General features: G+C 39.3%; 1 protein-coding gene across 2 annotated transcripts; it reads left to right on the plus strand.

Annotated features, from left to right (window-relative positions):
- The first annotated feature begins 68 nt into the window (after nt 1-68).
- Nucleotides 69-11715, plus strand: LOC104611587 (trihelix transcription factor ENAP2). Of its 2 annotated transcripts, none has more exons than XM_010278720.3 (2): nt 69-2329; nt 11247-11715. In XM_010278720.3, the coding sequence occupies exons 1-2, from the start codon at nt 1498-1500 to the stop codon at nt 11258-11260; spliced, it is 846 nt and encodes a 281-aa protein (XP_010277022.1). In that variant the 5' UTR covers nt 69-1497; the 3' UTR covers nt 11261-11715. The 2 variants fall into 2 exon arrangements, with proteins under 2 accessions (XP_010277022.1, XP_088752444.1); XM_088896318.1 differs by lacking the exon at nt 11247-11715 and adding an exon at nt 8211-9619.
- The last annotated feature ends 567 nt before the right edge of the window (nt 11716-12282 follow it).

Below are 12282 nucleotides of genomic sequence, written 5' to 3' on the forward strand. Positions count from 1 at the left end.
CCAAAAAGCTTGGTCCGTCTTTTGGTCTTTCTTAGCTGTGGAAAGATCCAGTTAAAAAAGGACTTGCCAAAACAGCCCTCAAGTCAATTGCATTTTGATTTTTGCAGAAGACAAATGAACTGCGTAATTGTGCTGATCTCAGAATTTGGTATTTGGTGGGCCGAAATACCAATTCAAAAATGGTGTGGGTATGGGTGCTTACGGTTTATTGGGCTGCAAAATCTATAAAACAAGGAATCTTTGTCAACATCAAATGGACCACTTATTTGACAGCAGTTTAGCATATATTCAGTCGGTTGAAGATGCTAACTGCTAAGTAAGCCCATTGAAAATTGTATCTCCAGAGCCTCAGAGCTTCAGACCTGTTTCTCTCTTTCTCTCTCTCTCTCTCTACATGAGCCTCTATGGTGAGTTGGTGACTGGTAACCGATCTGATGGTGGCCCATGAAAACCAGTGACGAGTGACAAGGGAGCCCGGTGCCCTCAACGTTTACGTGGGACTTATTATTTGCCACGTGGCAATTGTATATGAAAAATTGGAGGGAGCTTCTCCAGTTATCAGTTCTCACTTGATATTGATTCAATTCATAAATCAAAATCGGTTGACCAGGGTGCACTACACCGGTGAAGTCAAGTACACGCTATACGATATACGCAAACTTATGGAGTAGGGCTGTGGGACCCATGGAGTGGTGGGTGGGTAACCATCCATCACCATTCACCAGCAAAGGACGTGTACAATCACGGTGAACCCAAGCCCATCATCTTATTGTGGTCCATGACACACCCAATAGTAGAGCAAGAAGCCTTCCCAACGTTTTCCAGATTTCTGCTGTGCTGTCTCTAGAGTCGTCCACCGGCTCACGACGACCAACCCACCTCACCAAAAGCACGGTCCACATTAATTAGCCGACAGCGAGACAAACGAGGCAGCTCACAGATTCCACCCCCTCCCACTCCAACCTCTCCTTCCCCAAACTACCCTCCCGGACCAACCATTGAAACTCCAAGGTGACGAAAATAAGCCCAACATTCCAAGGGCAAGATGGTCATTTGCCATATCGGTAAGTCCCATCGTAGACAGAGACCAACCGGAATTTTCTTCTCTCTTTCCTTGTAGTTGTAGTTGTATGAATCGTCTCTCCTTTCCGTCTGCCTAAACCACGGAAAAAACAAATCCCAAAATAATAAGGGGTCAGAGAGAGAGAGAGAGAGAGAACAACAACGACGTAAGTGCGTGTAACCGAGCCGAGCCGATTCGATCGGAGCCGAGCAATGACGCAAGCATCCGCGCGAACGTCGCCGCACGCGCGCTTTACCGGCGACCTGACCGTAACCCCACACATGCGGCTCACGCGCCTGTCGACAGCCGGCGCATTGCCGCTACGACTACGTTACATCCCACCGACGCATCTCGTCTCCATCCCTCCCCTTTAACAACAACAACAAAACAAACACCACCTCTTCGGAAGATTCAACTTCAAAGCAGAGACGGCGATGGACGGATCGGAGGCCCCAACGACGACGGCTCAAGCACGCCCGTCGCACAATCCGTTGCCCTTCCGTGAGGATTGCTGGAGTGAGGAAGCCACCTACACGCTGATCGAAGCCTGGGGCGATCGGTATATCGAGCTCAACCGCGGGAACCTCCGTCAGAAGCATTGGCAGGAGGTCGCTGACGCCGTTAACGCCCGACATGGCGCCATTAAGAAGAATCGTCGCACCGATGTTCAGTGCAAGAACCGGATCGATACCTTGAAGAAGAAGTACAAGATTGAGAAAGCTAGGATTTTGGCTTCGGACGGGACCCTAACTAGTAGCTGGCCTTTCTATTATCGTCTCGATGCCCTGATTGGGTCGACCGTGCCGGCGAAGAAGCCATCGCCTCCACTTGCCCTTCCTTTGCCCTACCGGAAGACACCTCCTTCGCTGCCGCACGCTTCTCCGGTACCGGTCGCCGTCCGGTCGGCGAAGGAGAAGCGGCCGTCTCCTGCGGTCGACGATTCCTTCTTCCGGCGGAACTATTCGGCGGTTGCTGCTGCAGCTGCGGCTGCAGAGAACGACGCGGATTCGGAGTCGTCGAGGTCGAGCACGGAGAGTCGACGTCGAGATGGGGAGGCGGATGGGTTTCGACAGCTGGCTCAGGCTATAACGAGATTTGGGGAGATTTATGAGAGAGTGGAGGGCGCGAAACAGAGGCAGATGATTGAATTGGAGAAGCAGAGGATGCAGTTTGCCAAGGATTTGGAGTTCCAGAGGATGCAGTTGTTTATGGATACACAGGTTCAGCTTGAGAAGATCAAGCGTGCAAAAAGAGCGGCTGCTGCTGGTGAGTGCATTCTCTGATCTTTTGATTTGTTCTCTCTTTCGTTGTATCTTTGGCTTTAAGGTTCAATTTTAAATGTAACTAACTTTAGATGGATAGTGTGCAAATATCTATTGAACAGAAGCGGTGATGAGTTATCCACTTGATTCATTTTTATTTATATTTGTGGCTTTTTATTTAAAACTCTGACAAAAATATATTTTCCTTCAATATATTGCTAGTATGCTAGCGATAATTTGTGCAACCTTGAGGCCTTAGGATTGCTTTTGAGGGGGCGGGGAGGGGGGGGGGGGATATTGGTTGTGAGTGTACCATATTTTCAGTTGTAAAATGACTGAAAATATGCTAGTTGATTGTGGAAACATTTTTTGGGTGGTTTTGTGTCTTAACCATGGGATGAGTGATGGTATTATTATTTGTTTTACTTGGTTGCTTTTTTTTGTGCTTGGATTTGTGATAAAGTGATCCTATAAATTATCTTCAGTTGTAAAATGACTTTCTTAATTCTACCTTCAACTGTAACACATATATGATCTAGTGTTGTGAAAGACAGAGAGTGAATATTAAGGGCTTGAGGTTCTATATTTTCCAGCAAGTTCTTGATGTTGGACATTGAGTTATTTGTCTCTTCCCGATTTCTTGAAACATTTCATTTCATTGATCATATTGTTGTATCATGAAGTGGACTGAACTCAGTTCTGTATCTCATTTTGTTTGCATTTTGGTCATGGTGGGATTGCAATGATAGGATTGCGGTTAGGCTAAAGAGTTTTACCGTTGGATCACTTACCAAGTGTTTCAATTTGTATCTCAACCTATATGGCAACAATTGAAGCATCACCTACTTCTATAGAGAAACTTCCCTATGAATGATCATATTCTTGTGAAGGCAGTATATGATAAACTCCACTGGTGTATGCTGGAGCAAGGGGAGGTGGGAGGTGGTGCATGTTAAATTGGTCATGTTTCCTAGAAAGGCCTGATCCTTTGACAAGTCCTAAGACTGTTCACTACCTACCAGGGCTTTCCTTCTTTTTCCCCTCATTCGTGGATTTATTGGCATTTCAAATGGACCCATCTTTGGAGTTAATTGACAGACTCGAGAGGTCAGTAAAATTCTTTAGTTGTCTTGTAAATTTGATTGGAGTGAGTAATAGTAGCAAATAGTCTATATTATGTGGAGGAATGGTAGTGCAGTTTTTAGAAAAGACGTAACTTTTACTTATCTTTCTGTTCCTGATGGTGCTTTGTCCTTCTGGGTAGGCACACTTTGTGGCATACACCACATACAGTCACATAAATGGTTAACCACCATGTCTTCTTTACTTTGATCAGAGAAGAGAGATTTGTCTACTACCATTTTCCATTGCCCCTTTTATGGTTGTTTTTCTGACATGTTTGTCTGATATCCTTGGTTGATGCAAGCATGGATCTGGTTCTTGGAGGGTAGCTTTGATGGATTGTTGCTAGTGTCTTGTGAATGAAGTTTAGTCTCATTTTTATTCACTGAAAGTGGAAAGAATGAAATTATACGATTTTAATATGATATACTTTAAAGTGGTCCAGAAATTGCTAAATGGAGATAAGAGCTGAATGTGGGGGAGAAATATTCTAGGTTTGCAAGGAGAGGTAAGAATTGATGATAAAAGGGTCTTATTTATCGTTAATATGAACTTCAAGCCTTTGTTGTGTTGTAGTTAAGGGTGATCATGCAAGTGTCTATCTATGCTCTGGTAGTTCTGTGCAGTGTTGGTGTGTTACCAGGTAAACTAGAATGTCTATCTGTGCTGATATTTGGCATTTGGCATTTGGCATGACACTTCTTGTAGCATCTTGATGATACTAGCAAGTGCATAGGTTTAAATAGAAATTTGGTTAGGTTTAGGTTAGCAAAGTTGGGTTTTGACGTCAGTTTGGGTCCAGGCTAGGGTCCATATTTAGGGTTGGTATTGGGTTGGCCCTTGACACAATGCATCTAAGGTTATACATCCTACTTTATTAGAGAGAGTCAAAATGAGTTGACCGAAATTTAATAGGAAAGGAGGGATTTAATGGGGGAGGGGAGATGTTACAAACGTTGACTATTGGGTGGGAGGGAGGTGGAGGTGGAGGTGGAGGGGGAGGGAAAGTGAGAGAGTGAGGGAGTTTTAAAAATGAGAGAGAGTAATGATAGATTTTATTAGAAACAGTTAAGACCTAAGAGGGTTTTTATTTGACATATTTTTAATAGTTTAATTTGTAAATAAATAACCACATGTGTGACAAACGAGAGGAGAAGGATGCCTTTGTGAAATTGAGGTGAGACTCTTAGCCTCCCTCTTTTGTCTATATAATATAGATATAGATTCCTAATTTTCTACTTCCCAGATGAAATCAGAAAAGCACCATGCTACTTAGTACCAATGAACCACCTATCACAAGAAAGTAAAGATCCAATTCGTGGACCATATTTTAATTTTCTTACTTATATTCTGTTCTTAGATTATTTATGTAGCTAATAGTATTTATCATTGTGCCTTTGTTCCATGTCTTTTGAAGGTTGACCTGCTGAACACCTGAATACTTGGTACCTGTGCTAAATACTAAGGTATCACTGATTGTCAGGTTGTGTGAATGGTGCCCTCCAAGATACTGCTCTGTTGTGTCACCTTGGGTTTGAGATCATTGTGTTGGTTGTTTGCTGCTGGGTGTGGTTGCTGAATTGGGGGCCTTTTCTGTAGAGAGATTTTCTCTTGAAGGTTTTGGTAACTTTTTTGGGGGAAGGTGTTTTTACATTTTTTTGTCTTTTCCCCAACATATGTGTGTGCCCTCCTGTATAATTTTTATGTAGTTTTTTTCTTTCTAATTTCTGATTAATAAAAAAATTTATTTATAAATGATTTGAAATAATTGACAAGGGATTTGACATTAATCACAGTTGATAATTCATTGCTAACACATGAATTGATCTGTAGAAGAGGTTTTGATACCGCTTAAACAATTTTCAATAATTTCCTTTTTTATAAAATTTGATATTTACTATAAATTATAAAAGAAATTCATATTAGGTTTTCTCTTCAACGAATGAGTAGATTTGTGGTGATGATGTCTCATGGATAAAATTTTGGTAGTGGCTGAAGGGCAAATTTTGGTTAGATACTTGGTGTGTTTACCAACCACTTCCAGTCTCCACTTGAGCTGTTTCAGTTGTTATTCATGGCCACCACAAATAAGGATGCATTGGTGCCATGATGTGCGTTCCCATGGGGTGTTCTGGTTTCCAAGTTTCAGGTGCAACATTCATCAATTGGAATTAGAGTTACTAAATGTGTCTTGGATGAAAATATTCAGAAAACTCACCAAACTCTTCAGAGGCTGGTTCTGTCTAGGGTTATGGGTGATGCAAATGGGGGTCTTTAGAATTATATCACTTAACAAGAAATTGCATGTTCTTATGAGAGTTAATTAACCAGTAGATCAAATTTGGGGTTCCCATGTTCTGTCAAGGGTAGCATGTATGATTCGGTTACTCTCATTTGGAAATGTCTCACAAAGGACCAAGACCAACTAACTAGAAGAAGAATGCTACTATCTGATGTTTCTTGTAGCCTGTGGACACAACCAACTGCCTCTTTATTCACCGTGAGTTCATCCAGGTGTCATGGACCAATTTCCTAAATGTTTTTGGAGTCTTCTTTGCTTTCCTTTGCATCAATTATAGGATTGAATTAGAGGGGCAAGACTCTTTGGGATTTGGGAGTTTACTTTTCTGTGATATTTTGGACTATATGGAAGGAAAGGAATGTTTATATTTTTGAGTATCTAAACATACAACAAGAGACAGTGATTGGAACAACTTATACCCATCAGTAAGCAAGGAATTCAAGGGTTTTTTTTTTATTTTTTTTCATATGACTCGTTATATATGACAAATAGACAGTTACTTTTTTGTTATTGATAAAAAAATACAGTTTCTTGTTTGGCTTTTTTGGCACCTTGGGGCCAGGTGTATAACTCCTCTTGAATAAGGTTCACACTTCTACACTTTTTCACGGTACTCTTTGGTAATAAAAAAGAAGGAAAAAATGTGTAGATTTACTGTCAGGTAGATAAGTTAGAGTTTGTTGATAGTAGAGATTTGAATGATGCAGTTGCACGTGTCACATAAAATTCTGAGTCTTCACCTTATTACTACCACTTCCAGGCCTATTATGGTAAAAGGAATTTTATATATGTTAATGAATCTAGGTTCTATTGGCCTTGTGTCAAAGATTTAGTAGTATTTAAAATTGAGATAATTGATTAGATGAAAGAGTCTGAAGATGGAGCCATGATGGTCTGTTCTTGGTACCCTTGTATGGAAATTGGGAGGAGGGGGCATTAGAATTTTAATGGTCTAGGTCTGGTATTTAACTTCTCATCTATATATTATAGGGAAAATCAGGGCCTATTTTGAGTGGTTCCTCCAAGGATTACTTCCCTGGCTGTCTAGGAGTTCAACAGGGTGGTCCTTCACTCCTCTTTACCTTGGTAGCATAGTTCTTAGTAGATTAATTGTGAGAGCAGATAATGTAGGTTTCGTTAGGGGTTTTGGGCTGGGGTGGGTAGAGAGGGTATGGTGGTTTCCCACCTCTAGTTTGCACTTTAGATAATCTCCTACTATTCTGTGAAGACCAAAGTTGTGAAGCTTTGAGAAATTTGCACATGTTAAATGGTTTGAACATTGCCCAATCTCAAAATCAACCTAGAGAGAGAGTGCATTTCAGGGGTTTACTTAGAGAAGTCTAGAATAGTGATGTATTCTAGGATCCTAGGTTGCTTTGCTGCCAATTGGCTTGTCAAGTAGGTACTTCTTCATGGAGGAAATCCATGTTTGTGGCCTTTTAGAGCTCAATAATGGATACTCTCCAAAAAACTATCGGTTTGGAAAATACTACATATCTCTTTGCGAGGTAGGAATACCCTCATTAAATTCACTTTCTCCAATCTTCCACATTATTTTTTCTCAATATTTGGGGCTTTTGGTAGGAATGCCCCCATTAAATTCACTCATTCTTGTGTTGCCACTCTCCAGTACTTTAATGCATTGTCTAAATGACCATATCTTGGTGAAAAGGAAGAAATCAGCACGTGTTTCATGTACCATAGGTGGAGGAGATTTTTTTTTTTTTTTCTGTTGCGAAGTGGTAGGGTTTAATCATTTATCAATCCTCTCTACTTGATGTGATGACTGGTCAATAAAAAACAGATGTCTTCTAAATTTAAGATATTGATGCAATCACATAAATGATTTGATATACAATTGTGCAAGAAATGAATGGTATCAAACATTTAGTTTGGTCTTTGTTTTCCAAACAATGAAAAAGTTTCCAAAGAAAGTGAGCAGCTTTGATTATTTGATGTGCCCTTTGTTTGTGGCAACTCTGTACCTTCACAACACTGATTGGAAGAAAACTTGAAAGGACTCCTCCACTGCCTTCTTTATTATATGCCTTTTTTCTATCTTATATACAATTATCCAATCATGTTCCTTGACAAATATTTAAAGTAACAACATGAATATAACCGAGTGCAGATATATTCTATTTTATTTCAAAAAACTAGAGATACAAACAAACAAATAAAGTTTTAAAATGACTTGTGGTGATTGGTTGACTAGGTCAACTAGTTGTTATTTGACTAGTCGACCTAGTCGATGCTTAGTTGTCCTAGTCGATTGCATCATGAGTATTGGTCAACTAATTAGTGATGCAGTCAGTCTGGCTGGCCCTGAACTGACTAATCAGTCAACTAGTTGATGACTAGTCTACATTTTGATAACACTGGTTTCTTGCTGGTGTATGTGGCTTAAGAATAGTGTTATAAAATTCCAATATAATCTGAAGATTGTGTCTCATATTGCTAGGTGTACAATGCTCAAGTTCTTATTTTGTTTCTGAAAGTGCTTAGCAGTTTTTGTTTCAACAACTCTGTGGTTGTGGTGCATTTGTTACCTGAGAACCTGTGATGAAGTTCTGAATCAAGGATTGTTTGGATTGCATTGGAAGCTGGTGGAGTTAAATTGAATCTTAAACAGCTGTTCTTACTGTAAGTTGTAACTTCTGGTCAACTTACAAAACTGTTGACAATTTAATGGCAAGGGCAATGGTGTTTCCGTGTTGGTGAATAGATGCTGCCTATGTGAGAATGGCTGGGAACCAGTCAACCACTTGCCGCTCCATTGCCCCTTCTCATACTGAATATGGACTCATTTTGTAAAGTCTTTTGGGAAGAGTTGGGTTCTACTGAGTAGCATCTGCTCTCTGTTCTCTGCTTGGCGGTGTAGTCTGAGTATGAGGGGTAGGATGCTTTGGCTGGCCTCTCCCCTTATAGTTTGCTGGTTGCTGTGGGGGGAGAGGAACAATTGCATTTTTACAGGCAAAGGCTTGCAGGTGGTGGCTGTGAATGTGATAAGCAAAGCATAGAGGTTTTTAGCTAAGTGGAGTGCTCTGAAAAGGAGTTCAGGGGTACCTCATTCCAGCAATTATGTAACCACTGGGATCAAATATTACTCATGATCTAGGCTGAATCTCTCTCTTTTTTTTTTTTTTTTGGTAAATGCTGTGTATATCATACACTGGAGCCCCCTTATCTCATGGGGGCCTTTTTTAATAATTTTGCGGGTTTTCCACCCTTTAAGTAAAGCAAATTCGTACTTACCTTTCAAAAAAGAAAACTTCTGATCAATATTCAATAAATTTTTGAGAGTTTATACAGGTTATAAAAGTGTATTGAAATATCATTTCTTACCTGATGGGTGAAAAGAATTCCAAGAATTCAAGGCCCTGGCCCCTGTTGAAAAGCTTTTTGGAGCCCAGAATGCATTAACATTCTAATTTAATACCAGAAAGCAAGAGCCTTGTTTCCAATCCTTCCATATACTAAGAATTCCAAATGGGGCTTGTACCTATGCCATAGTTGTCAAGGTGATGCCTAGGCAACAAGGTGCCCTTTGAGGCTCGCCTCACCTAATCGCCAAACAGTTTTGTACTATGTATTATAAAATACTTTTTTATTCTTTATTTTTTGACATCATAATTATAAAATAGGCACTATTAAACTAAAATATTCATTTTCTGTGTTTATATACTAATTTCTTTTTATTATTTTCTTATTTGTTAGGGTTTAATCAATATAAACATCGCTAAATGCTGTATTGAACCCCCAAAAACTTTAAAACCTGAACCAATAAGTAAGGAAGAACTTAAAGTTTTGTCTAATCAACACATTTTCTACTACTACTACTACTACAAAAAAAAAAAAAAAAACAAAAAAAAAAAAAGAAAATCAGAGGAGATGGAGTTCCTTGTGAGCACTGAGTACTGATTGGCCCAGTACTGTCATTTTGACGAAATGGACCATATAGGGTTTGCAGTCTATTCTAAAAGCTGCATCCATTGTGAGTATCATAATATCAATAGTATGTATATCAGAAGTTCAAAACTTAGTTGTCCACTAGTATGTATATCAAGAAGTTCAATTCCATTTCCTTTGTGGTGCAAAACACTTAGTTGCCTAGTCTCTGTGTTTGATTTGTCAATGATCACATTTCTTAAATGCCAGGCATGTGAGAGTGATCATGAATTACTAGAACCTAGAATTGGAAGTTGACCTTGTGAATTTTGACAAGCGGTGGACACCTATCTAACAGTACTGCGTTTACTAGTTAGTACGTTTATGTAGTTGAAATTTACATTATTGTTATTTGTTATTGTGTGTTTGAAAGTTTCTTTTTGTTCCATTTAATAAGATGGTTGAAAGATGCTTGACCCTCCTTTGTCTTTATTTGGCCCAAAGGATGGTTGAAAGATGCCTGACCATTTGATCACTGTTATCCTTTCTTTCTTTCATGTTATGCACTTTTTTTTTGGTCTCTGACTGTCTCTATTTCTGTAGTTTCAGTCTTATTACTTCTTTTTGGGTATACATTCTTGTCTTGTCTTAATTTTATGTTTAGTATATATTAGTTGACTAGCTTTGTAAATTCAATTTGCAATGGAAATTATGGCCTTGGAGTGAAATGGAATAAGAGGACTCGTTCTGTTTGCCCTACTTAGATGAAATAGCTCAAATAAAGGTGGTTATGATGATATATAACAACATATTCCTAATTCACCACATTTACTTTACCTACAAAGTATACTTGCTAATTGTTTATATGATGCCTTATAGCAAGATGCCAATAGACCTAGGTATTATTTTGTTGTCGGAAACAAATACGTGCATTTTGTAGTAGGTTTTTCCATACAAAAGCTGGTGGTAGCTGTTTTGTATTGATTCTAGTTCTAATTAACAGGCAAATGACTGAATTAGGCTGTTTTGTAGTCTTATGATTTGTTTGACCGATTGGTGCTACCTGCAGTTGTCACCTTGGCATGGGGGTCAAGTATTAAAGTGTTCACAGCTGTTTTGTTGCATTGCAAAACTTGGGTTACTACTTACTAGTAGAGCAATGGACTAGAGATTATTTTTGCTTATGTATTGATTTTAGTTCTAATTAACAGGCAAATTACGGAATTTAGCCGTTTCGTGCTTCTCATCATAGATAAAGCTGATAGATGACTGCTTACTCAAATTGTCACTGAGAAAGCTGATAGATGACAAAATGTTTTGTGTTGTTTACATTAAGACCTGCTTACTCAAATTATCACTGAGAAAGCTGATAGATAACAAAATGTTTAGATATTGGATCTGGTAAATGACATGAAATCTTATGGGTGTCTGTTTCGTGGTTGGGGATTACGATGATGTTCTGTCTGTCTTATGTTTGACCAAGTCCTCAAATGATTTAACCATGTATAACCATGTCTGAGAAGTAATTATCTGTATTTTTTATTTAATTACATGAAATGAAATCTTTCATTAGTGCTAATTTGTTCATATTATTGTCTATGTATTTCAGACGGTAATTTATAGCTAGCCGTGTGGGAGAGAAAGCTTGGCAAGAGGAGGCCATTCTTGGGAGATGCGCTGTTTGGTTTACAGAATCTGGAGATGAGATTTGCCCCTGGAGAACATATTACTCCACCTATATTTGGGACTTGGGATTAAAAGAATGTCCTGGTGGAGAGTGGAAGCCTGGCACTGAAGCTTTGGTGATGTTGTATAGTGCCAGTAGAACCTGCTTTCTTGTGAATTCTGCTTATTTTAGTTTGGGACGCTTCAGAAGATTATGGGCAGATAGGTTTTAACAATTTTTATTATATATATATATTCCTTTGTCCTCCCTTCTCCTTCGTTGTTCAGCCAACACTGGGCAGTTCTATCTGCTTTTCTTTCTTGGTAATTTAGTTTGTTTAGAACTTAAAATTGTACCTGCTCCAATGTACTCTACCTATTTGCTTGTCTTCATCTCTTTTCCTCTGGTGATCGATCAGCTGTCATCCCGCAGTCCGCAGAAGGAAATATTGGTGTCTCACTAATTCATCCAAAGAAAAGAAAAAAGAAAAAAAAAAAAGAAACCTTTCCGAATACTTGCAGCCCTCTTAATGTGTTTTCTATTTCTGAGTAAAATGAAATAGATGATGTACTAGCTTTCCAAATTTGGGGACTATCTTGTTCACATCCTTGATGCATCTGATGATCTAATTTGTTCCAACTGTGGATGCATTAATAAAACTGAAGGAAACTGGGATGCGAAGCCTAGATCCCAAATTCCCTTGACCAAGCAACCAAGGAGATTACTAGTCTTTTTCCTCACTCCTGGATTCACGAAGCCACCTCCTCAATACTAGCCGACTGTAATAAAAGTGTTGTGTTGCCATAAATTCCCGAGGTTTTGGTGACATCTTCATCATGTCAACTAGTCGCTAGTGTGGAGTCTGAATATGTTCACCTGAATACAAATATGTACAGTACACAAAATACAAGATTTGCCTGGGTCTGTCTAAGCCTATCCCATTAATATAACAAGGAAATGGCCGTTAATGTTTGGCAAA

This window comes from Nelumbo nucifera, chromosome 1, assembly GCF_055504915.1.
Source record: "Nelumbo nucifera cultivar China Antique chromosome 1, China Antique-T2T, whole genome shotgun sequence".
Taxonomy (NCBI): domain Eukaryota; kingdom Viridiplantae; phylum Streptophyta; class Magnoliopsida; order Proteales; family Nelumbonaceae; genus Nelumbo; species Nelumbo nucifera.